The sequence below is a fragment of the Trichogramma pretiosum genome, unplaced genomic scaffold (genome assembly GCF_000599845.2).
Source record: "Trichogramma pretiosum strain Unisexual culture from Peru unplaced genomic scaffold, Tpre_2.0 scaffold140, whole genome shotgun sequence".
In the NCBI taxonomy this organism is placed as follows: Eukaryota; Metazoa; Arthropoda; class Insecta; order Hymenoptera; family Trichogrammatidae; genus Trichogramma; species Trichogramma pretiosum.
Window position 1 is genome coordinate 158720 of NW_019641659.1, and position 25849 is coordinate 184568.

At 41.1% G+C, this 25849-nt stretch overlaps 1 protein-coding gene across 1 annotated transcript; it reads left to right on the forward strand.

Annotated features, from left to right (window-relative positions):
• Nucleotides 1–24208: 24208 nt before the first annotated feature.
• On the forward strand, nt 24209–25807 carry LOC106656123 (DNA-directed RNA polymerases I, II, and III subunit RPABC1). Its single transcript, XM_014376809.2, has 2 exons — nt 24209–24673; nt 25081–25807. Exons 1-2 carry the CDS (start codon nt 24372–24374, stop codon nt 25409–25411), a joined length of 633 nt encoding a protein of 210 aa, XP_014232295.1. The 5' UTR covers nt 24209–24371; the 3' UTR covers nt 25412–25807.
• Nucleotides 25808–25849: the final 42 nt, after the last annotated feature.

The following is a 25849-nucleotide window of genomic DNA, read 5'->3' on the forward strand; positions in this document are numbered from 1 at the left end:
ATAAAACTATGCTGCAGTAAATTTATTTTCAAAACCAAAACATTTCATTTATGTTTTTTGAAGTGTTAAATTTCAAAGCGTCGTTGATATCTCTGTTTAACAAAAATGATAATAAGCAAGTATAACAACATGAGTAGAAATTCTTGAATCCCTGCTGTGCAAATTGTAAGAAAAAGTGGAATAAATCGCATGTAATAAATTGTCTCTTTCTCTCTCTCCTGTACTTGTGCCGAAGCGACTCTGGAGTACATCGGACTTAATCGGCTTCCGCGTCCATCGTCAAACAAATTAAAACAATCCTATTAACGCCGATGAAGTGCGCATTACTTTACACCTACAAGTATCGATGCTCACTGGCTCTGCGAGTCTATATGTACTTTGGAATAAATCAACACGACGCAGACAATAAATATGGCTTATATATATACATTGTAATCATACGTATATAGACGGGTTCGAGCGGCTGCTTCTTTTTCCGTATTACGTGTTGTACATACAGCAGGCAAAGGCTATACGTTTTGTGTACAAACGTAATTCGCAATTGGCTCAAGGGAAATCGACTGAATTTATCCCGACGTCGAAACCGATGGCTTTTACGCACTCGCGATTTTAGATTTTTTTTGCGCGACGATGAGGTGTAAAAATTGGCTAACACTTACAAACTGCGCCAATCTCGCAAGAACGAAACGAGCAAACACATTAGGGAGTCGGGTAACGTATGCATAATTTGTCAATATTATAACGCTAAATTGTATAATAAAAAGCAGCCTAACCGTTTTATTGCGTAAAATTATCTGGCAAGGTAAGAGGTATGTAGCACACGTCGAGCTTGGGATCAAAATCGAGCTATAGATACCCTCCAATGTAACACTTGACTTGCTTTACTTGTTGGAACGATTTGGCTCGGCCGAACAGCTGTTTAAATTCGAATTAAGGACACGTGCGAGAGGATAGTTTGCGTCATTTTTATTTACGCGAATTCTTTTATTCGAGCATGTGCAGTAAACAAACATTCGTTGAAAACATCGAGCTGCAACAAAACAACGATACACAGTTCGAGAAAAGGCATCGAAGCACGATGCTGTTCAAAGTCGACACATATATAATACATAATAATATAGAGTAAACGTGCATATAGACCAGTGTGTATACGTGCGTGTAGAGCAGCAGTAGCAACAACGACACATTAGCCAGCAGCCGAAGAACAGCCTTGCACCTGTAGGTCTTCCCTTTCTCGTCTATAGCTGCGCGATTTATGTGTGTGTGTGTGCTCCTATACAAACAAATCCAGAGCCGCAGCACAGCGTGTACGCGTATACATAAGCTCACCTTCGACTACAGCAGCGCTCTTTAGTCTTTGCGATGTTGCTGCGTTATGTACGTTCAATAATGTACGACGCAGCTTCGCGTGTGTGTGCGGTGCAACTTTTTCCATCTCCTATACCGCCATGCATTATGCAGGCGCATTCGCATACTACATACGTGTGTACGCGAGTGAGATGTAGGTGCATTTTTCAACTGCGCGCGCCTAGCTCTAGCCGACTTGTGCATCTTTTCGCGTTATATTATGCTCAAAGAATTACGCGCTACATCTATTGTACTGTCTTTTTTACGGACACGAGGACAACTGCCACTGTGATTATTATTTTCATCATTGTATGTAGAAAGAGAGAAATAGAGAGAGAAGTGCGCGCGAAACTGATTAAGCTACCGTGACAAGGATTCGTTTCTGGGTTAATGTGCACTTGATGCCGGCGCTGCAGCACCGATGCTGCTGTATACTATATAGCTCGCGTTATAACTATATACTATATTATTTTATATACACACATTCACGTCGCATTGGGTCATGAGCTGCGCAACCGCTGTTATCTGCCGTACGTCTCAGAGGGAGGAGGAACTCGATGAGTGAGCCCTCGGAGCCACCGATATCTACGTGTAATGCAACGTGTGCAGTCCACCACGGCCTCGTGTGCATCGGCTCGCCTTAAAAAGTCCATTTCCAAGGCTCGCGCTTTACTCGAAAGCTCCGACGAATCTTGCGTGAATTATCTTTCAAGAGTAAATTTGTATTTACGGTCGATCAATTTGCCTCTAATGCAGACTTGTATTTATACCCGTTAATGCTCAACGAGTCTTTCACGCACATGCTATATCGTAAAATGGTTTGTTTAAGAAAATATTGACGATCGCGCTAAAATTAAATCGGCAAATCCCTGCATAAATAGAACATTAGACGGGATCGTTCGCTAATCCTTAATCCGCCGCGCGAATAATCCATGTAATGAGATAGTTGGTACACTATAGCTGCCTGTGCTGCTGCTCGGGACACGATGCAGGCGGCTGCAATACAGGCACGTAGCGATCGCGGCTCTCATTTTCCGCTCGAGAATGTGCACAAACATTAATTAACATAACTACGTAATAACTCAACTGCAGCACGCCGGCGCATCGTCTCTCTCTGTGCGCAGCGTATGCAAACACGCGCGTATATTCTATATACTTATAAACGCACCGACGTGCGCTACGTGCCAACGTTAGCTGCACAGCGCTGAATTCCCGATATATTATAGCGTATTGTAAACATTGGAGCTATTGATGTTGATAGCCGCGCACTGCACTGGTATGCGAGGCTGGCAGTAAAGAGCGAAGGAAAAATACACCGGAGAATACGTATATACACGCATGTATGTTCTGGCCGCACATCGGTCAACCGCATCGGCTCGACAACTGCTGATCGAGATTACGTATAAACTGCGAGCGAGCTGTTACAAAATTGCTACGGCATTCGTTGGGTGTATGTAATCAATAGATCAATTGATCCCAGAGTATCGGCCTGCGCTAGCTTCGTATCATAAGTAGGCGACGATAAGAGCCAAATCGGAGTCGTCGCTCGTCGACTTTTTGCCAAACGAAATTCAACACGTGCGAGCCACGTGCGCGTGGACTTTTATGCAGTTTCTCGAGCAACCATGGTATATGAGCAATGCATGGTGTTTATTGTGCGTTTAGAAACACGCCTTCCTCGCCGGATAAATAAGTGCGCGCCAAGTTTTTATGTCGCGTTACTTGAGCGAAGCGTCTGGAATGCCGGCGATGTAGCAGCTCAAGTATACAAGCGCATTCGCGCGAAGCCGATGAAAGATTCATGCGATCGTCGTGCCCGTGCGGCGCTACCGCAGACGTGCGCCGCGAAATATCGCATGAAGCGAGCTCGAAATCGCACAATGAAAATATTTTCGGAGCTTTTTGCCGACTAGTAAGACCAAAACCGACGCCTTCTTTTCCAGCCGTGATCGATCATTTCCAACGACGATATCGAATGCTCCGCGCACCTCTCGTGCGAACGGCCACCTACTGCACGACGGTTCATTCGTAGAGTTGCGACATTGTATAATTGTTCGAGAACTGCTACTTCTCACCGGGTAAAAAATGGCTATGAAAATAGCCATGGTTGCTTCTTTGGTGCATCGACGCGACAATAATCCATCAGTTTAACGAGCGGCCTGCAGACTGCGCCAACGTATATTACATCTGTGATTGCGTAATTTTTGCCACTGGCGAGAATAACTTTTTTTCTCATCTTGAAGGAAAAGCGCAAGAGTTGAAGGCTGAAACTGTTTTAAAAAATGAGCTAATTCGCGTTGCATGCGAGCATTATTTAAAATTCCAAAAATAAAGAACACTCGTACATTTTCAAAAATGGAATGATCGTACTATTATCATTTTCAGTGATAAGAAAAAAGTAGCCAAGTGTTTTTTTGAATCGATGAAACTTGGCAAATAGTTCGGTAGCGTAAATAGTACCACGAACGAATCTTTCAAAAGTTTATATCGAGAAACGATTAAAATTCAAAGACCTTCGACGAATAAAAGCAGCGACGCGGCTAATAACGAGTCTATACTGAATCTGATTTTTTTGTATCCTCGGCTTTAATTGCGTCGTAGTAATGAAATTGCAAAGCCTCTTTGGTATAGCTCGCTCGAGCTCGGTGTTCGCGCTCGCTCGCACGCCTCGAAAAAAGGCTAATGAACAAACAAGGTCATTGCCGTGTGGAGCGCAGCAGCGCAGCGCGGTGGCATCAAAATATTTTCACTCGATAGAGGTCAGTGTCCAAAAAACTCAAAGCCGAGTCTGCTACGGTATTATATGCACCAGTGTACGCTTGCTCAACAACGGCTGCTCGAGCTGCGTATACGTATAATAAAAGCGCTGATGGAGAACACGATCCTCTTTCAGCTCTCTGCGAGCTCGATTTTTGCGCGAACAATTTCAAGAGCAGCTCGGAGCAGAGGCAGTGATTTACGCTTGGCATTCTCTTCTCGTCGAGTCGTGTATATAGCAGCAGTACAGTAGTACTACGCGTACACACGCGAGAGTGTCAGTGCGAGCGACGAGAAAGATGCGCTCGGTACAGCGCCCGAGCACGAGAGAAAGAAAGAAAAGAGGAGAGAATGGAAGAAAGTAAAATAAAATAATAAAAAGACTGCGACATACTTTCGTTGCTGCGAGCGGACTGCTGCGCCGGGAGCTGCTGCTGCAAGCAGCGATATATAAAACCCAAGCGCCAACAGTTTTTAGCTTTATTGGACGTTGACTCGCTCGCTCGGCGATGCATCCGTGCAGCTGTAAGAGCTTTTTTCTCGCCGTATACATACATACGTGCATGCATAAAGCGAGTATGTGTGCGCGCGCGCGCGCGCGGACCGGCTGCTGTTTTCGCCAGCGCCTAAGATTTGAAAGTGCACTCGAGCAAGCCTTATATACGCCGTGTACTGCACTTTTCTGCTCGCTGTACACGCGCTCGGCTGCAATAAATACGTCAAAAAGATAAATCGTTCATCGAGCCTCGCACGCCGCGAGTACGGAGCATAAATTGATTCTCCATCGCGTTAAAATTTTCATAAACTCGGACATTGTGTGCCATTTTTATAATCGAAAGCCGTTGTTTCGAGAGCGCGAACGACCTGCGTTAGACTCGCGCTCGTCAACTTCGCTACGCCGTTCGATCGTTAGATAAAATTAACTCGAACTCGGAAGACAGCATTTACCGTAAATATTGCCCCCGTCGAATATCGTTGTGCGTCTTTGGAATTCGTTCGAGCCCAAATGTTTCCAAACGTACTCGATGCGTTGCCTCGCGGCGAGTGCGATCGCGACGTTTGTTTTTAGAACGTGCACTCGAACGCCCACGAACAAAAGGGTGAACGTCTTTTTACGCTCGTGTATAATACGTCGTCCGTCGACGCGACCGCAGGCACCGCCGTTAAAAATCTCTCGATCGCGAACCCGTCGACTCGCCTCGAATATATGAGCAAAGTAGTCGGGGTAAAGCGAGCCCATATACATTTTAAGAACGTCATTTTAATACTAAATACATATAACACGAATATAGCGTACGGCTCGATATTCGCTCGGGCGAGTTTATGACGCGAAGCGCAGCGAGCGCGACTTTATACGCGCCTCGAGTAAATTAATCAAACTTTACCTTTTACGCTGGCGAATCTCAATATACATGAGCGCGTTTTAATGCGGATAGTAAGTTCCGACTGCATATAGAACAGCAGTAGTTTGCTTCAACGAGACGGATTAAGAATTGGAAATTCTCCTCGTATTTTTCCATTATAACTTGCCATAGGATATGGTTTTGTCGCCTTGTGCATCCTCCTCCTCTATTTGTGATTTTGCACAAACGCTCTAAGAGGGGTTCAAATATTTACTATCTGTCGTATTCGTTCGTTTTTATTTCTATATGCGATGTATTTATTCGAAGCTGAAACCACTGAAACATATAAATAAAGTGATAATAGTTTTGAAAGAATTTCGAATTATTTATTTCGAATTGCCGTTCCGAGAAATGATAGAGTTCTTTTTTTCATAAAAACGTGTTAGTGGACTAGCATGATGGATGACGCCAGTCGATGGTGAAAAAGCTTCCTAACGATATAATAATATACACGAAATAGATTGCAATAATAAATCATACAATTTATTTTCGCTATTGGTCTCATCCTTATAAGCGATTTCTCGCAATCTTGACGAAACCACGATAATTATTTTGTATATGTTTAATGAACCTTTCTTCGACTTATAGGAAATAATAATTTTTTGCATTAAATAAATATTTAATTGTATTTGATGAAGTTTCAACTTAACGCCAAGTTTCTTTGACAATGGAGACATAAATTGAACAATTTTTTCCGCAAGTGCGACTAATTTTCAATTATTACCATTGGTACTAATGATAGTTTTTACAATAAGAGTAAAATAACTTGTATTTTTCTTCTTTTATATTTTCATCAAAATAATCTCATTTGGAAGATGTAAATTTTTGTTATTTAGGTTTGCCATTCTCGCGTAACATTTAACATAAAAATGTCATTTTTATTGATGCATAGACATTTGAGATTTCTAAACAATTATAAACTGAAATGTAGAAAAATGAGTTGATAGAAATGACAAATAAATAGTCCTCCAAGGCCTTATAATTATGGATTTGCAGCTTCTGTTGTACACTAGATAAATCACATAGTTTTCTACTGGTGAAAAGAAAAATTTCTCACAAACGGTGCACAAAACTGCGACATACAGATAAATAATTGCCGGCAGCTCTCATTGGTACGGCATCCGAAGCATTATAATGACGTTTCGCGAGACGCGCTGCGCATACTTTGCAGTGCGCTAAGCGTAGGCAAGCACGTATCGATCGATGGGCTCGACGCAGCTCGAGACGTTGCTCTTCTCGAGTTTCTTGCCAACAGGTGCGCTTATGGCAGTTGTATACACGGCGAAAAGGTCGTCCGTTCAAGCGCTGCGTATCGAATGTAACTTGGTCGAGTCGACGGCTGCTTTGCTCGCGCGTACCCCTCTTTTCCTCATCGGTTATAGACTTACGTCTTAGGCCAAAACTTCGATCGGATTAGATCGTGTGCCCCATAACGCGATTCGTAACGATGATATCGATAAAATCTCGCCGATGATCGTTAACAGGTGGCGAGTCGTTGTATAGGAATTTGTTAGCCAACGTCGGCGGCGCTGGCGCAACTCGACGATATCGACGTTTTCTTTATAACACGCGGGATACATCAAGGCTGTGCGAGAGCTGATTATTGAAAAACACGAATTTACATTTAATAATATGTACATCTCAAGCTCAATAATTAACTTATCACGTAAAATAACAGCTACATCGTGCCGAGCATACACGACGCTCGCGGCTGATGCGAGCATTATTTTATACGATCGAGCCGCGGCGAAAATGCAGCTACACCGTGCGCCGCGTGCAACGACAGCGCAGCCTTATAGCAAAACTCGACGCGTTATGTCATCGAAAGTATTATTTTCCGTCTCCCCTGCGCGCTCGTTTGCGAGCGATAAAAATCGGGATTCTCGTCAACGATTATAATCTAGCTATAATGTACAGTCGAGATGTTCGAATTTCCAGCGGTGAAAAAAAAAATGCCAATTACATAATTACCAATGTAGAAGCAAACTTTTTCATTAGCCTCGCTCATTTTGATTCGTGGCTGCATGCGATATAGTACTCGTAACGTACGCGCGTATTGTACGATATGTATTATATCGGGTGCACCGTGTGGCAGCGACACTCGTACCGTAAAATGAACACACAAAAGCGGCATAAACAGAGATAGCAGTTATCTCATTGTCACGAGTCGTCGCTGCAACATATATGTATAATACATCTATATAGGCTAGTGCCTGTCGAAGGCGACACGCTCTCGCGTATACATCGTCACGTCCTTTGCGCACCGACTGGCAATTTTACATAATATTCGACCGAAGCAGCTACCATATTAATGCGTATATAGAAGAGAATCGAGCGCTCGATAGCAACGACAATTGCGAGATCGCGCGACGGATAAAAATGACTACTCGTTTTTTTCTTATAGGTCCAATGGCACGGCAGGGAAACAGTACGCGAGTGATTAGCTCGAAAATAATCAGTCGTGTCGCTTTTGCTCCACTTTTTCAGAGCGCCAGAGTTGATTGAATGCGTGCATTATATGTACGACGAGGCGCCTTGTCCCGAAGGCGTGGTTGCTGTCACCCGCGGCAGAAATTCCCTCGTCATCGTAATGCAACTACGCGACAGCTATCTTACCTATATACAGCGCGAATCGCTTAATTATTCGCTCGCGTGTCTCTTTGCCATTTTTAAATGCCGCCCTCTCCGCACGACTTGGTGAATCTCGTTGGTTCGTTCGCACGTATATACCTCTTCGAGTGTCCGATTGTGCGCTCCGAGTTCGCCGCTACGCGTGTATAACGTACATACGTATATATGTATGCATGAATAAAAACGTCTTGACACACTTTTCGCGTGTACACGTTCGTAATCGCGTATACGTGCGTATTTCTGTTAACGCGCGTATAATGTAACCCGCTGAAAAAAATACACCCATAAGTTGGCATTGCGCAGTTAATAATTTTTTTCTTCTTTTTGTGATTTCAATTTCGTTCGTACGTAATATCGAATCCGGTCTAAATGTATTTTTTTTTTCTACAAAAACAATGGATCGATTGCAAAGCTGCGAATTATAATATGAAGAAATTGACAACTTTTCAGTATCGTACTCAACTCACTCTTCTTTTTCTCATGCAAATGGATAATTTAATTTAAATTTCCTTTTATTTTTTTAATCGAACTGCATCTATTTATGCCAATAGAAAATAAAACGAAACCATAGTATTAAATTGAAATTCTATTGACAAATCTTTTATGATTTTCGTACCTATGATTGAAAGATGATTCATTCTGGTATATTATTCAAGTTTATTACGAGTTACAAGATCGAGAGGCGAATTGCGTTTAAACGGTGCCATAATTCTTCAACGTCAACCGAAACTGATCGTGATTGTCAGTAGAATCGTTTGTAAAACATTCTCTTATCAGCGTAATGAGGCACGACTCAATTTGATGAAGTATTTCGAACAAGGTGTATGACATTTTTCGCGTTGTTTCGTAGCATTCAACGAATTCCTTTTGCGATGGCTCAATCGAGCAAATGATGTAATACAAAATACATCATGCTAATGGACATTTTTTCAAAAATTTCTTTTATGCATAAAATTTGAGCAATAAATATAAAAATTTTGAGCACGCACAGTCGTCGCTCGAGTTTATTTGCAAACTTCTTCATTTTCACGAATACAGTGACTATGCGCGAGAAGAGCGTTCCACGTGCAGAAAAAAAACGAAATTCTCAAGCTCGACGTTTATGCGCATCGCGTAAAAAGCGTCGACAGCGTCAGTGGCGGGAGAAGGAGGAGGGTCCTCGTGATTTCGATTACGGAAATTAACGTCTAGCTAGACTGGACGGATAAATACACGAGTTCATCGCTCCTATTCTCTCGCTTCGAGCTTTGTATCCGAGCGCGCACGCGTTTTAAAGCTCAGCTGCAGCCATGAGCCAGCCATAGCCAGTCCGCGCGGGTATTTTCCCCATTGTGCGGCGATGGTATACAATCTTTCTCTCTCTCTCGGATGTATATTAAAAGTCGTCTGGGAAAACGAGACAGGATTGCCTCGTGGAAAAGCTTTATCAATAGCCTCGCTCGAGGATTTTCGAAAAATGAAACTCCGAAGAGTTTATTGCAAGCTCCGAACGCGTATGCACGCTCGCGCGGATTACGCGTGGAGCGAGCGTGTATATGAGTTTGAAATTTTTATTGATAAAAAAATATGTAGACAGCTTTTATTCTAACGATGATTTCACAAAATAAGAGATAAAATTTATAATTGGTGAGCTACTCGTACGTAATACTGAGACTTTGCATTTTCAGTTTCATTTACACGTTTCAAAATGACGATTCAGGCGTATAATTAGCTGTGATTCTTTTTTTTTACCATCTCTCAGCAAATTTGCGATATAATCAATTGAGTGAGCGAAGATCAACAACAAAAACACAATGAGTTATGTATCGATCGTGGCTCACACACGATATATCAGTGATCGCAGCATTAGCTTTGGTAAAGATACATCGCAATAAAGCCGCACGATGATCGCGCAGCATCGGACTTGTCTCTTTCTCTCTCCTTTTTTTCTCGATACTTATTTTCTATTTTTCGCCGGCCAAGGTTACACGTGCTCGCCTATAATATAAATGTGTATAATCGCTTATAGCATCGTTGCGTTGCGGATGCAACCGGGTATATATAACTTTGCATTTCAATGGCCATTTTAGCACGTTTCTCGGCAGCAGCGGTGCGTATAATAAGCGCATTAATTTTTTTTCGCTTCCATTCGACGAATTCTTTTCAAGCCTTCCTTTTCATATTTAGAATTTTGTCGCAGGTGACGATAAAACGACAGCGTTTTGGCATTCTATCACGTAAAATTTAGTGGGTGTCTCTGCGTCTCTTTTTTCCATTCTTCTTTTTTCTCTTGTGCAACTTCTCGAGGCGAATTTCAAAAACATTTCATGCTATCGTAAAGACCGGGCGCTCGCTCGTATATTATACGCACGAGAATATTTCTTTACAACCACCCAAACTGTTGCTTATAACGTTTATCGTGCCACTTTATGATACCAAACCTTATCCGGTCCTCGGTTATATCTATTCATTTTCATAATCGACAATAACATTCAATGTCATTTGGTTTTGTATATTATTTAGACATCACGACTTGCAATAAAATTTACACATAATACGAATCAAACTTTTCTTTTGCTTGTAACTTGTAATGAAACGAAAATTTGTCCGTCAAAAGTACGTCACGTTCACCAAAATTATGAATATTCACTTTATCGTTTATAGACTCGAAGCGAAAACTTTTATACCAATGATAAGGAACAAAACGGCCAGTTTTTATTGTTTTTTTTCAACAGACATTCGATAAGCAGCTACAATTAGCTCTATAATAATTTAATCTTTCATAAACACATCGGTATCTACAATGCGTAAATAGTCTAAGCATTTACTAATGTGTAAGTATAATATAGCTTCATCATAATGATAGAAATATCGATTAATATAACGGAACAAACAGCCTCGACGCTCGTACGGATAATTCGTTGTCACTATTATAATTATTTACTTTAAAAAACAGCGAAGCGCAGAGAATGTTCGAAGCCGAGTAAAAAGTTCAAGCACCAATAAGTTGAAATAACGTTGCAAACAAAAAATAGTCCTACTGCGATCGTACCCGAAACAGACGAGGAGGCGATTAAATGTATTTTGAACTTTGAAAAAGTTTCGGCTCGATCCGGCGAAAACACGAAGAGCCTGCGCATCGCATTCGAACAAATACGAATTTTTGCGGATCGATAAAACGATCGTCACTTGTCCTGCCTTGTTTTGCACGCCATTAAGGGCGAAATCAATAAGGATGTCCGTAGTAACTCACACGCGTAGTCGAGGGGTGCGCGTTAATGCCCACGATACACGCGGCGGACTATACGTACACAAATCGTCGCCGTGGGGATTTTTTCCGCGGTTAAATTAGTAATGGCAATGACGACGATCCTGCAGACGGTCGAGTCTACTTTTTTATTTTTTTTATTACTCAGCGCGTAGGTACACAAGTACGCGAGAGTGACGAGGAGCATCGAGTTACACGGAGAAAACAATTTTATGTCAAGGAAGATGTCAATATACACGTGCATATACAGAGACAAACTTTCGACGCTGTATACCGCGAGTGATTATAATTACACGGACATATTTATTTTTGATCGCTCAGCGCTACGTCAACCCAATTTTCCTCGAGTGGCTCTCTCTCTCTCTCTCTCTCTCTCTCATTTTCTCAAACCAGATCCGAAAGAAAACGCAACTTTCTGCCACCGTACGCAGCGGCGGCGTTAGAGAAATCGGCAGCTTTGGCGGAGCAGCTCTCGCCGCGCAGCATCGCATGCTTATGATCATTATGCCCGAGCTGCTGCACACTACTACTCTTTACCTACCGCACGTTCGCGTGCAACTCGTTCTCCCGTACAGAGATGTGTATAGGTGAGCTGACTTTCTTCGCGTCGCGAGCACTCGAAACAAAGAGGCAAGCAAAACTTACACGAGAGTCGAGCAGAATTTTCCAAGAGGTGTTAATATTATTAATTTCAAATAAAAGGTTCTCGCGCGGTCCTCGAAAGTTATCCCTCTTCTGCTTGACTAGCGGGGGGCAATATTATTCATCGAGCACTCGAACCGATCCAAATCAAATATAACTCATTGACAAAAAGTAGCTCAAGCTCGGTATGTGTTTCCGTTGGCAACTTCATCAGCTGGACTTATTGATTCGGCATGACGTTATCGTCGAGAAATCTTGCGGACGCGCGAGCCGACCGATGGGTACGATGATTCAATGCGCTGCGCGCGATCGCGACAAACATTCATTTATTGACGCATTCCATCGCGAACGAAGCGCACATGCACAGATCGTGACGACGACAAGGAGTTTCAGAAGGAGGGGTAGGAGGAGGCTAGTGTTTATGTGTACAATACAATGCTCGTCTGCATACGTAGCATACGTACATAGTCGCGTCGTATACGTAGCAGCGAGTGCGACAATAAGATTTTTCGCGCGACGCCCAACGCGACGGGCGGCAGGTGGCAGGTATAATATAAGGCAACGCAGCAGACAGCAGAGCAGGCCACCCTCGCTCGCGTCTATCAAAAGCAACGACGTTTCGCGTGTATCTACTCGCGCGTGAGAAAGTCGCAACCTCGACGACCGTATAAAGCTCTTATTATTGCTTTTATGTGCCAGACGCGTTCGCCGCTTACAAGCGATGTACGCATTTAATATCTGTATCGCGCTCTTCTTGCTGCTTTTCGCGCGACACTTTGACGATGATGATCGTTTGCAGCCTCGCGGTGTGCGATGACAATTTTAACGATCTGTGTGTGCGACTACTCGAAAAAAGCTCGAAATTCCTTTTATCTTCATTCTTCGCTCGAGTTTATTCAAAGTTGCGACTAAGTTTTCTTGCATCTCGATACGAGTACTCTCGGAAGATCGAGCAGCAACCATTTGACGTACCGCCGTCTATTCACGAGGCTAAATAATAATAGGCATGTAATTACGAGTCAAAGAATTCAGTGTACAATGATTATTGATCATTTCATTGGAATTTCCGGCGTTGCGCGATGCACATATAGCATCGTTTCAACCTGACAAAAGGAAAAAATCTTGACACGCCGATCGCGTTCGTCGAATGTGCGCATACAGCCATGCTGCAGTACCGACAATTAGCGGGCGCTTTCCGAAAATTTCGACCGATGCTTACGTGCGACTCGATCGTCAATGGTTTCGGCAAAAAGAAAATGAAGAAGAAACCAAATGACAATCGATTGGACGTGACTTTTGTTCGAGTAATCGTAAATCAAACGATTTCTCGCACAACTATCGATAGGATAATTAGTGAGCTTTTAATTACGAATCGTAAAAATTTGAACAATTGCACAGTATATCATCTAGTTGCCGCAGCAATAAGGCATCTAAATCATACGAATAAACGTGCTTCAATAGGAGCACTATATCACAATTAATAATAATCAGACACAAGTACACGCTCGAGTGTCGTGATTCGAAATTTTTTATCTGGCGAAAAAAGTACGGACAGGAAAATCCTACGTATTATTCTGTGCCACATAGCTGTGCGTGTGCACGTGTGTGTGTGTATGTCGAGGAGTATACACACAGTACGCGATCTCACGTCACGTCGAGAGAGGCAAGCGAAGCTCGCTCGCGTATTCTCTTTTATAATTAATTAACGCGGAAGTGCCTATCACTTTGCGCAGCAGGAGCTGAATTCGTATCTGCAGAATCTCATCTCTCGCCACACTCTGTTAATGAGATTCGCGCTATTATATGCATTTTCTACTTGGTCTGCGAAAAAAAAACCTCTATCGCAATTTTCATACTTCTACTTGGCTGCGTTATGACAGTCGATTCGTCAATTGGTTCTGTCGGCCGGAAAAATCGAAATTGAACAACAATCCGGGGATAGATACGAGCAACAAAGTGCGCGCAGACAATGGAGTCTACGTACTAGTGGCGTTTACGTAAGTAAAAATGATCGTCGATAGAATCTCAGACGGTGAGAAGTCGACGCCTCGCTTATACGCTGCGTGTATATGTGTAAGCGACTGCGAGCGTATAATTCATCGAAGCGAACAGCGACGGAGGAAAAATCCATCCGCACAGCTCTCGAGTACGAGTATTGCGAAGATGCACTATTGGCCTCACGCACCGAGTGCAGAAAATACACAACTCGATACACGAGTGCTTCGCGACTCTACTCTTTGCGGCTCTCGTGCAGCAGGTGAACTCTGCAACATTCAGTTCCATAAAATGCGCGCAGCAGCGGCGTGCAGTGCGAGCCGAGGTACATCGCTATGTTACTTAATTGCCACAGACGCGTGGAATGCCTGCACTCTCGCAAACGCACACACACACACACACACACACACACACACACACACACACACACACACACACACACACACACACACACATACATTCAAACATCATATGTACGCGTGCGGCGGCCTTTAATTGATGCGCTTATGCATACACGTGTGTACATATACGATCCGAGAGAGAGGCTATATTTAAACGATTGAATGAGCGGCTATTCATAAATTTTTGAATGCGCGCCGGTACGTACGAGAAAAAAGGACGAGTTTGCTCAACACAACGCGAGCCGTATGTATACGCACTCGACGTCGTGCATATATGCGTGTGCAAAGGCTCGTACAGAATTTAATTTAAATTTATGCCACGAGAAAAGAATAAGCCCGCGCGTGGAAGTACAGGCGTATCTTTGAATTTTTATAACGGTATATCATATACATGTTTCGCCCATTGGCTGCGATGTGTACTTACACTATTACACGGGACGCACGACTCGTGTAGCGAAAGATCCTCGGCCGATTCGAGTTTCACCATAATCCGAATTATTTTCCGATGTACCGGGTATTTTTCGTTCGCAATTTGATGTATCAACTCGCTTGAACAATATACAGTAGGGCGGAGCGAAAAAACCCTTTTGTTGCCGATCGCTTTCTAATAGCAATAGAACGTTAGTGTAAGTCAAAAAAAGAGAAAAGCCGCGAGGCAGGCGCATACAAATGATATCTTCAGTAAGCGCATGAAGCTCGAAGTTTGAATTTCGTAAAAACAATATAATCATGCTTCAGAAATCAATCACAGCAAAATCTTTCGGCGTCGAACTGACCGATCGGGTTGAAAGTTTCAAGGCTTGTTTCACATATGAACACGAGTTTTTCTGTAAAATTATAGCCCTTTAGGTGCCTTAGAAACAAAGATACAGTCATAGGAAGGTTGAAAAACGACGTTAGATTAATTTTTTTTTGTGCTATTTCTATCTTTGTACACCTGTAGGTTGCGTAATTTTGCTGCTATTGAGACGAACGAGTAACCAATTTTTTCGTTTTTTAAAGACGTTTTCAACCGTATAAGTTTGTATAGGGGTTTTTAAATTTTTACTGAAATTACAATATAAAACGTATAAACTTTTGTGTCGCGATCGAAACTACATTCGTTATTTTTTTTCAGTTTCTTAAAAGTTACACATGCTAGACAAACTTGAACCCCAATGATAGTTATACGGGCTTAAAGAGCATAAAATGACCTTTAATTTGGTGTATGTAAAAAGTGTCGAAGTCTTCTAGAACCGAAGATACAACTGTTTGAAGTTTTACTGAAAATTCAAGGTTCAATTCCGTGATGATCTTACCATATCTGGTCTATGATAAATTCACAGATTTAGTACTTATTTATTTTGACTTAGTACTCCGCCCTAATATACAGTCTCGTGATACGGGTCATGTGCGCATTATATTGTCGAGGCTGCTCGAGCCAAGAAGTGTATATATAATTTATAACGAAAGCGACGCGAAAGATAAAAATATTTACCGATCAAATTGATCCAATAATGACTATCAGCGATGACACACACACACTCACACACTCACGAAAGCACAAGAGCCGAGCCGGTGTAACAAGTATCATTTTTCGCTCCGTGTTAAACGATAATGTCCGATGTATCAATTAGTTCAGGCCCGGATCGATAGGCATCGTCTGAAGAATATTTATTCTACATATATACAATGAGCTCGCTCGCGCCTCCCAGCGATCCGAGAAGAGAAAAAAAAATATGTATCGCATCGAGGTGCAGTCGATAAGATTTCGCAAAGAAAGTTTTGGGGACTGGTGGTAAATTTCACTTTCGTTCCGACGACCGGTTGCAGCGCAGGCGGTAAAAAAAAATACGAGGCGATGCCGTGCATATAATAATTGATAAGTGCGCCACGCTCGCCTTAACGCGTTGCGTTCTATTTAATCTATTTATACGGCTCGTGTGTGAGTGTGTACGTTTGTACGTGCACTCCGATATACGTGTGTATTTAATAAACGAGCTTAATAGAGCGTTATAACGAACTCGAGAGCTGCAGCTATATACAGCAGCTTATAGCGGCACAAATGTGCATGGGAAAAATTGTAATCTCTGGAAGAAAATCTATATGCCCTTTCAACGCGCGCGCACGAGCTTATAAGCGACTACACACGGTACACACACGTGTTTTTTAAGCTTTTTCCAAGTGAGATATCCCACGAGTTTGCGGTACGATATCTCTCGCTGCTGCAAACTCTTCTGTGACTCTCTCTCTCTTTATTTCTCTCTCTCTCTGCCTAAATCTAATTGCAATTAAATTATCAGCCTCGGCAAGTCGTAGATACTCGAGTCAGAGCAGACGGAGAAGAAAAAGCTCGTTTGCTCTCGTCTATGTGTTTCTCGTATTCTTTTGTACATATATGCGTGTAATATGCCGGCGTCGCGAGTCGCGTCCTTGCTCTTACATACGATATAATACAGTGCGGGAAACGCCTCCGCACCACGTCCTGCGACCGAAACGTTTTAATCAACCCAATTTCATTCCCTAGGCCTTTTAAACGCGCACGAGCTGTATAATACATAATGCATAATACGCACGTATACGCGAGCAGAAGTTTAATTTGAGAGAAACAGAGAAAAAAGGCTGGGTATATTTATAGAGTCGCGTGCAAATGTACACATTGGGTTGCCGCTGTGTGTATATGTATACGTAGCGAGTCGTCGTGTCTACGTCGCGTACGTATATATAGCAAATGTGCACTGTACCGACGACGTACAGCGAATTGCTATTATCGCGTATAGCGTATACGGAGCGACGGGCGGGCGGCGCATCTTCGTCATGCATACACACGCACGCACACGTATACGTAAAAGTAAAACGTCAAAAGTCGCCGAGCGCGAGGGTGTACAGGTCTAGCTGGTTGAAATTACACGATATTATCCGCTCAGGATTCGCGAGGAGGAAAAAAAGCTCGGACTACTCGCGGCCGTAGACGTAATGCAGCGGCAGCGGCAGCGTTTCAAGGGTTCGGAGCAGTGCGCGTCACGGTCTGCTGCTCACCTGCAGCGCTGCCTCGTATATAGGTGCATACGTACGTATAGCCTCGCGCGCACTACATTTTCAAGGGCGTGAGAGAGTATTTTAAAAGTGTATGTGTGCACGGATAAATGGTGCCTCGTGCAGCGTATATACAGAGCTAAAATATCTAGCGAGGCAGTACATAGGGAGAGCCTCACCTTCTCCTCTACTACGTGTACACACACACACGCGTATATATATATATATACGTCAAAGTCATCGTCATCGTCGCCGTTGCCGTCGCCGTAGCCGTAGTCGTCGTCGTCGTCGTCAGGACGATGATCGTCTCGCGTGAAGTCCAATGCCCCCTCGCAGAAGGAAATTGCGCGCAAAGGGGGGAACGCCGAGCATCGCTCGCTAAATGCTATATTCGTAGCACGAGCATGTGCCCAAGTGCTCTCCCGTGTATATGTGTATACAATGTACGTGTGTGTGTGTATCTGCACTCCGCGCCTACATGTTAAGACCTTTGTCCGTATTTGGGTTATATATAATTCGAGTATAGAAGTGCTGCAAATCGTACGCCTCGACTCTACTGCGGAAGGCGAGATTCAACGGGGCTCGCCAAATTGATGGAATAATTCAGTGGGGCGTGGCGCGCGCGCGAGCCTCTCTTCTCTTATATGTGCGCGCAGCGCACGAAAATCGAATTTGTTTTCGGCTTGCCAATATTCGCGCCGCGTCTATATCCAATGTAATATGTATTGAGATTATTTTGACAGGCTTTCGGTGCTCGATGAGTCGACAATGGCTCATGGAAATGTGACGGATTTCGGTAATTGATCAATTCGTAGGAACGAAGAAACATCGATCCGACGAGCACATTACAAATGGTATATAAAAGACAATCCGGAGGAGAACGCATGCAGAATTGATCGGAACGCGTGAAAATCTCCGCACAAACTCGCGCGGCATTGCGTTATCGCGGGATGACTGCAAACATTCCAAACTCTTTTTTGCTTCGCTTCTCTTCTTTGCTCGTATATACGTACCGCACCGAAGGCGTATTTGTATTCATAGACTCACGGGCGATCGGGCCGAAGCGAGCAATCGATACAAACTCGTCACGATAATGAATAGCCGGTGCATATACATTTATATGAGTGATTCTGACTAACTTTTAAAATAACGCTTAAAAAAATTTTTGATGAAAAATTTAGCGGCACAGTATCCGGAATGAATTTTTCTTGAATATTATCAACAAAGAATCCCAAAAATAACTTTGGGCTTTATTTTCCTCCATAGTCCATTTGGGAAACCCGATTTAAATGTGGGTCAAAATAAAACTTCTTCAAATTTTCGAATGACACCGATCTAGATGCGCTTTTGATATGTTATAGTACATGGTAAAAAAATCCTAAAGCCAAAATTTTACTCCCCATCCCCCCCTCCTACCCCCTCCACCCCTATAAACGTCCATTCTTTATTTATATTCATTCTGAAGCCCTGAAGTAATTAAAAAATCTGAAAAAATTCATAATAGTACATATCAACAAAACTAAGCACCTTGAATTTCTTCAGATTTTTCGAGGGCTTCAGGCCTTCAGATAAAATAATTAAAAATTTGGAAAATTTATATACGGCGATACGAGCCAATATCAAACTCGAAAATTTTTTTCTCTGTTTTATGCATTGAAAAACATGACCTTAAATTTCTTTGGATTTTTTCAAGTTTCCTTATGCACTTTTTGAAGCGAAAAAACCCCTTTTTCTTTCATGTGTTTTCATGTGACATTACTTATATCATCCCGCACATAATTATCTACGTAGGCGAATTGCGTAGTCATTATAAATGAATTAAATGTAAAATTTTTTTTTTACGGCCTTGCCCTTGATGATATAGCAAAATTTTTTAAATAAAAAAAGAAAGTGTGTGAAAAAAAATTATTTGTTGAATAATTTATTTATTCATGATAAGAAAAAAATTTTTCATGAAAAAAAATATATTTATAAAAATTTTTCATGAAAAAAAAAATTTTTTATAAAAATTGTTTATAAATTTCCCATGAAAAAAATTTTTTTTATAAATTAATTAATTTATTCATAGTAGAAAAAAATTTCATGAAAAAAAAATTTTTTTCAAAAATTTTTAAGTGATTAACGCAGGATTATCGAATGTTCAATCCAGCGTACAATTCTTATTAAATAAGGGACAGAGTTCTGGTTGGGCTCATTTTGTTCGTCTTTTCCAGCCCTTTTTAAACATGTATACAGATATAAAAAAAAACAATAGTCCATTGTAAAAAATGAAAATGTATAAAAAAAGCTAAAAGTTCAAATAATCCAGTACGCGCGGAAAACATTCTGGGAAATTTCCAATTTAGGAGGATCAAGTTCAGGTCACAAATTTTTCTAAAGTATGTGAATAAAGGAAGGTAACATGATAATTTCAGATCATTTGGTTAATAGTCCATTTTTTAAGAAGCTATCGAAAATTTATTTTATTCGCAGTACGTTTTTTGACTCAAGAGTAAAATCGATTTTCAAACGTGCGATACAAAAAGGACGGGCCACCAAAACGCTCAAAAATAAAAGTGTAGATCTCTCAAGTCTTCTTAAAGACCCTGATAAAATTTCAGAACTGTGCATGGTAAATTACCTGACTTACACATCAGTACGTGCAATTTTAAAAGTTAGTCAGAAACACTCATATATGTATATCTCGAATCGGATTGGATAAAATTACTGTCGAGACGAAATGAAAGAATCGATAAAAATTGCATACACGGACGAATAAGCGAGTATGTGTATATATAGAGGGAGTGCAGCGGCGACGGCAGCAGCAGCTATATTCCGCACTTCTGTCTGCAGTCGCGCGAGTAAACAAAGCTGAAGCAACAACCCATCGATAACAGTATTATATACATGCATACATGCATACGTGAAGAAGTACGATAGCTTATACATGTCCGAGCGTCACGAGCCACGCAAACGCACGCATACAGGCGCACACACACATACGGACGATGGCATACATCGGTGTGCACAGCGCATTCTTACGCACGCGAGTGACGCGAGTTGCGTCGCACACAATACACACACACACACACACACACACACACATGATAGGCACGATATATGCGCGGTGCAATGACCATTGGCCCGATCGTGCCGGCCGACGACGACGACGACGAGCGAATCGTGCGCAGATGACCGCGTTTGATGATCGTCGTAAGAATAGTACGATAGGTACGTAAGGCGTAATGAACGATCAACGCTCTCCTCCACCATATACGCGTATTCACTCGTGCTCGAAATATGCGAACGATGCAACGCGCAGGAAATTATGACTGACGTACGTGCCTATACGTATATATGCAGTATAGCTGAATACAATAAATTCTTTGTTATTACTCGACTTGCTGCTGCTGCTGCTGCTGTTACCCACTCGTACTTTTGTTGTTGTTCTGGTTTTTGAGCCTGCGTGGGTGTACACTCGAGTATGACGAAGGGAAGAAGAGGCGCGCGGGGCCCTTACTCGGGCTCGAGGAGATCGATGCAAAAGATGCGTTCGTGCCGACTACGAGCTCGACGTTGTATTATAGAGCGAACCTACGGACACGCTAATGAGTCGAGCTGTTTTACAATCTCCAGCGGAAGCAAATCGACTCTTCCTTTTTCTTTTTGCCGTGCTACCTACCTACTGCACTGCTATACCAACGAAATCTTTGTAGCCTCGTTTCGAGGCTTTTTCGAAATTCTTTGTGCGCTGCGAGTGCCACACAGCAACGCGCCAGCTCCAAAGACGCAACAGGTAAAATATACGTAACGATATCGGACGTTTTCGTTATGTAACCGAGAAAAAAAATCATCGATATAGGTTGCAGTTAGAGTGAAAAACGTCATCCGCGTAAGTTCGTGTCCGGCCATATGCGAGCGAGTATATTCTCTCTGTATAAAAAATGCTATACGCGACGACGAGTGACGAGCTCCAGACTGCTTGAATACGTATATATACGTGCAGCAGCAGCAGTAGCAGCAGCGGCTAACGCGTCCATTGAAATGACCTATACTCGAATATGCGTGCTCTCGGCAATAAGTTTAGCATTGAAAGTAGTCTCGTAAAACCGGATGTCGCAGCAACTATTTCAATAAATTGTTTATAAAACGCGCGAGAATTGCAAAATCTTTGTACGTTTTTCGATCGATATAAAATAATACGAGCGGCGATTAGCGCGAGCTATGCGCGGAATGTTAAGGACTTTTATATACGCGTGCCGCCGCGGGTACATTGACTCGGTAATATTCGTTCGTCGATCGATGTAGGCTGATAAAAGAATTCGTTCGATTCTCGATCGTCGTTTAAAAAAAAAAAATAATAATAATAAAACGATGAAGTTTCGAGAGAATTTGGAGCCAGGCTGAAATTCTTCCGCGCGACCATCCGCGCTATATTTCCAAAAAATCATTGCAAAATCTAGTTCACGGCCGACTCGTTACACGACTGCGTAGGCTCGCGAGCATTATATAGACCCGCAGCAGTTCCTACTCACCGATGAGCCAGTGCATGTATAACACACACATGCAGGCGCACACAATGCAGGTGCATCGACTGCCTGTACACACAGTGGTGTGTAAAGCTACGCCGACGATTACGTCAGAGGTAAATGCGCGAGTCCTTTCACTCCTTATACACGGCTATGTGTGTGCGCGCGCAAAGCCAGAAATAGTACAGATGCGTACGTGCCATTTAATGCAATCGACGTTCGCGCCTGTATCTGTATAGGATAGATATACGCGAGAACGAGAGCTCGCGGGCCACCACTGTACTAAAACTGGCTGCGGACTTTTCGTCGACGAATGGAACCAAGAGTGTGAAACGCCATCGTCGCCTCGGGGGAATGCCTCGAATGTACCGCTGGAACCGCAAAGTTTCCGTACTTCATCGACATTTCGACGCGGGCCGAATTACCGATCGTTATTGTCAATGAATACATAATGCCGTGACGTATCCGACGACGATTTTGGCTTATATCGATCGGCATCTCGTGTTCGTGCGTATATCGGTTGACAATAGTCGCGCCGCTACTCGTGCGTTTCGTCGAATGTTTTTCGAAATATTTACATCGCTACCCGCGCTCCGATTGTGCGAGCCTGCACGCTCGGAATCAATAGAAATTATTCATTACGTATGCTGTTCACGTGCTCGCGCATTCCATTCCAAGTCTCCTGTATACGAATTGCGACAAAAATGCGCGACACGATTCGACTAATGTTTTCAAATAGACCTTTTCGCCGCGAATTTTCGCGATCGAAATACGTTATGAAACATTATGTGTATCTAACTAAACATATTGTTTGACGTGTCAAAAATGCCCCAGTATTTTGACAGAATTGTCGGGATTGGGATAGAGTGACTTATAAAAAAAAGGCAAAGGGGATCTTTTACAAAAACTTATGAGGTAGTAGTTTACGTTTTGAGGAAGTTCTGTGAATGTTTTTTTTTCGTGCTAGTCAAGTTTATACAAGATTAGATTTTGAGTTTTGTGTTCCTTTCTGTAGTAGTAAGCCTTTTCTGGTTTTTCTAAATGTTTAGACAATTTTCAATAATAAAGCTCTGTTATACTTTTTTTGTTCAAGTCACCCTATAATAATCTAAGAATTATTTCAATATTTGCGATATAATTATGAATTTCAGAAAAAAGAAAACTTATGGCCTCTGAAAAAAGGTGATAAACGAAAAATTATTCGATCAGGTGGGTTGACAAATAATCAGCCATCGACACATAAAATTGAGCCATCGATTTCTCAATAGCTGAGCACACAAACGCGTAAAAATAGATACTTTCAACAATTTCTTTGGTCAGAAAAACAAAAATTTTAATTGCGATCTTGACGCCTTATCGATGCTCGTTAATACTTGAATTATCTTATTATATTGTTCTCATGTGGTTTACTGGAAAGTATAAAACAAAAAAATTAATTACATTATGGACCGTATGGGGGTTTATACCCCACAGTCCCAATAATAAACAAATTAAATAATCAAAACAATCAAATTATGTGTGCAGACGGTAAATCTGCTAATACTTACCACTCGAGAAAAATTCTCACTTAGTTTACTTATGGAAATTATGAATAACGTTAAAAAAAATTCTAAAAGTATAATGTGAGTATATTACATTCGATCAAAGAAGCTGGTAATATTTCTTAAAAAATTATTCAAGCTAAAAAATGCGTTCAGTACACCGACCACCGTACTAAACTATAAATGTATATACCTATCTTGAAATGCATTAGGAGCCTGTTGATATTCATTTTTAAAAATTTAAATATTTACATGGAAATTATTAAAGTTCATCGTTTGAAAACAAAGTCAACTATTTTATCGAGTATGTAGACTAGTTTCCGAACAGGGTAATTTTAAAAATCTCAAAAATTGTTGATAATTTTCAAGTGCCGAAATAAAAATTTCTCTGAAAATATAATATTTAAAAAAGTGAAAAGTTTTTATTGCGTCAGAATTATATTTTAACAGCTAATTATTCAAATAATACGTCACGCCGATCGATTACTCGCGGGTGATCGGGAATTAGAAGGTTTACCCAATAAACTTGATAAGTGTTACTTTAATAACGCGTATCAAGTGACACGTAGTTTACGTTTTTTGTATGAAATTGTCAACTGCTTATGAAAGAAAAATTCAATTTCCCGCATTTGAATTACTGACGAGTTTCATGTACGAGTTTGGCGCTGTTGGCTGCTTCTTAGTGTCCTCTGTCGGCGAGTCAGTTCCAACTTCTAACCTAATACTGTACTACCTTGAAAACATAAACAAGTGTTCACGCACTGTAGCATTGACCATTTGCCGCTCCTCGTGTCTCCAACTTCTCATTCATCTGACCGTGATTTATAAAAAAAAGTTTTGTTCATTTCTATACATCAGTTTTTTAAAACTTTCAACCAACAACCATGGATGACGAGGCTGAAATCTACAAACTCTGGCGTATTCGCAAAACTGTAATGCAGCTTTGCCATGACAGAGGTTATCTTGTAACACAGGATGAATTGGATCAAACTCTTGATCAATTCAAAGAACAATTTGGCGATAAACCAAGTGAAAAAAGGCCAGCACGTAGCGATTTGATCGTTTTAGTTGCCCACAATGATGATCCAACCGATCAGCTGTTTGTTTTCTTCCCAGATGATCACAAAATTGGTATCAAAGTTATCAAGACATACTGTACTAGAATGCAGGAAGAAAAGATTCACAGGTAAAATTATGCTTTATTAAAATTTCAAAAATATCTAGTCGCTCACTAAAATGACATAAGGATACACTTCATTAACAATTATTCTTTCATTATTAATATTGCAAAAAACTTGATTTTCTGTCTCTTTTTATACAAAAAATTAATACTATCCAATAACATTTACTTGACAAAGACACTAACTGTAAAAACCAACACTTGTTTGATATTTAAATTTTAAAATAAGTATTTTATTGTGGAAACTTAAGTTGAATAAGCGGAATATACTTTTGGTTTCAACATAGTCAAATAATAATCTGCATTAATATTTAAATTATATGATAATTTGAATTATACGGTTTAATAGCACACAAAAGAATCTTATAATTTTTCAATAAAACAATCAGATTTAACGTTTACTTTTTTTACAGGGCTATCATTGTGGTTCAAAGTGGAATGACTCCATCGGCTAAACAATCTCTTGTGGATATGGCTCCAAAATATATTCTGGAACAATTTCTTGAATCAGAACTGCTTATCAACATTACAGAGCATGAGCTTGTCCCAGAACACATTGTACTGTCACCAGATGAAAAAGAAGAACTTTTAAGTCGTTATAAATTAAAAGAAAATCAGCTTATGAGGATTCAGCAAAACGATCCAGTTTCTAGATACTTTGGACTAAAAAGAGGCCAAGTTGTAAAAATTATTCGGCCTTCAGAAACTGCTGGACGATACATCTCTTATAGACTTGTGTGTTAAGTGGATTTTTTTGAACAATTAATTATATGCTTAGAATAAGGTTGTGAATGTGATTAATATAATACAACTTGTAAATATCAAAAATGCTGTATTTTTTTTATTATTAATCACATCTAATTGGTAATAATTTTATATAAGAATGTATTTGTCAGTCAGGCTTAAAATTATTTTCAGACAACTTTTACTTCTATAAATCAAAATCAATACTTGATACATTCAATCTTACTAACTCATATTTAAATTTTTATTTGCTACAGTGTAAAACTTCATCATTAATATAACAACCTTTCGAATTATTCTTCAGTTTTGACAAAATCCATTCATAAAAATTTATAATTATAAAATCTAAGTAAAGAGGGTTTCACTAATAAAACAAGTACATATTCAGATATTCAATGAAGAAATTGTGTTTGGAAAATTTGATTTTTTAGTAAATTT

Coding starts and splice junctions, on each gene's coding strand:
- LOC106656123 (XM_014376809.2), top strand. CDS start 24,372: ATGGATGACGAGGCTGAAATCTACAAACTCTGGCGTATTCGCAAAACT. Junction 24,674..25,080: donor CAGGAAGAAAAGATTCACAG/GTAAAATTATGC, acceptor CTTTTTTTACAG/GGCTATCATTGTGGTTCAAA.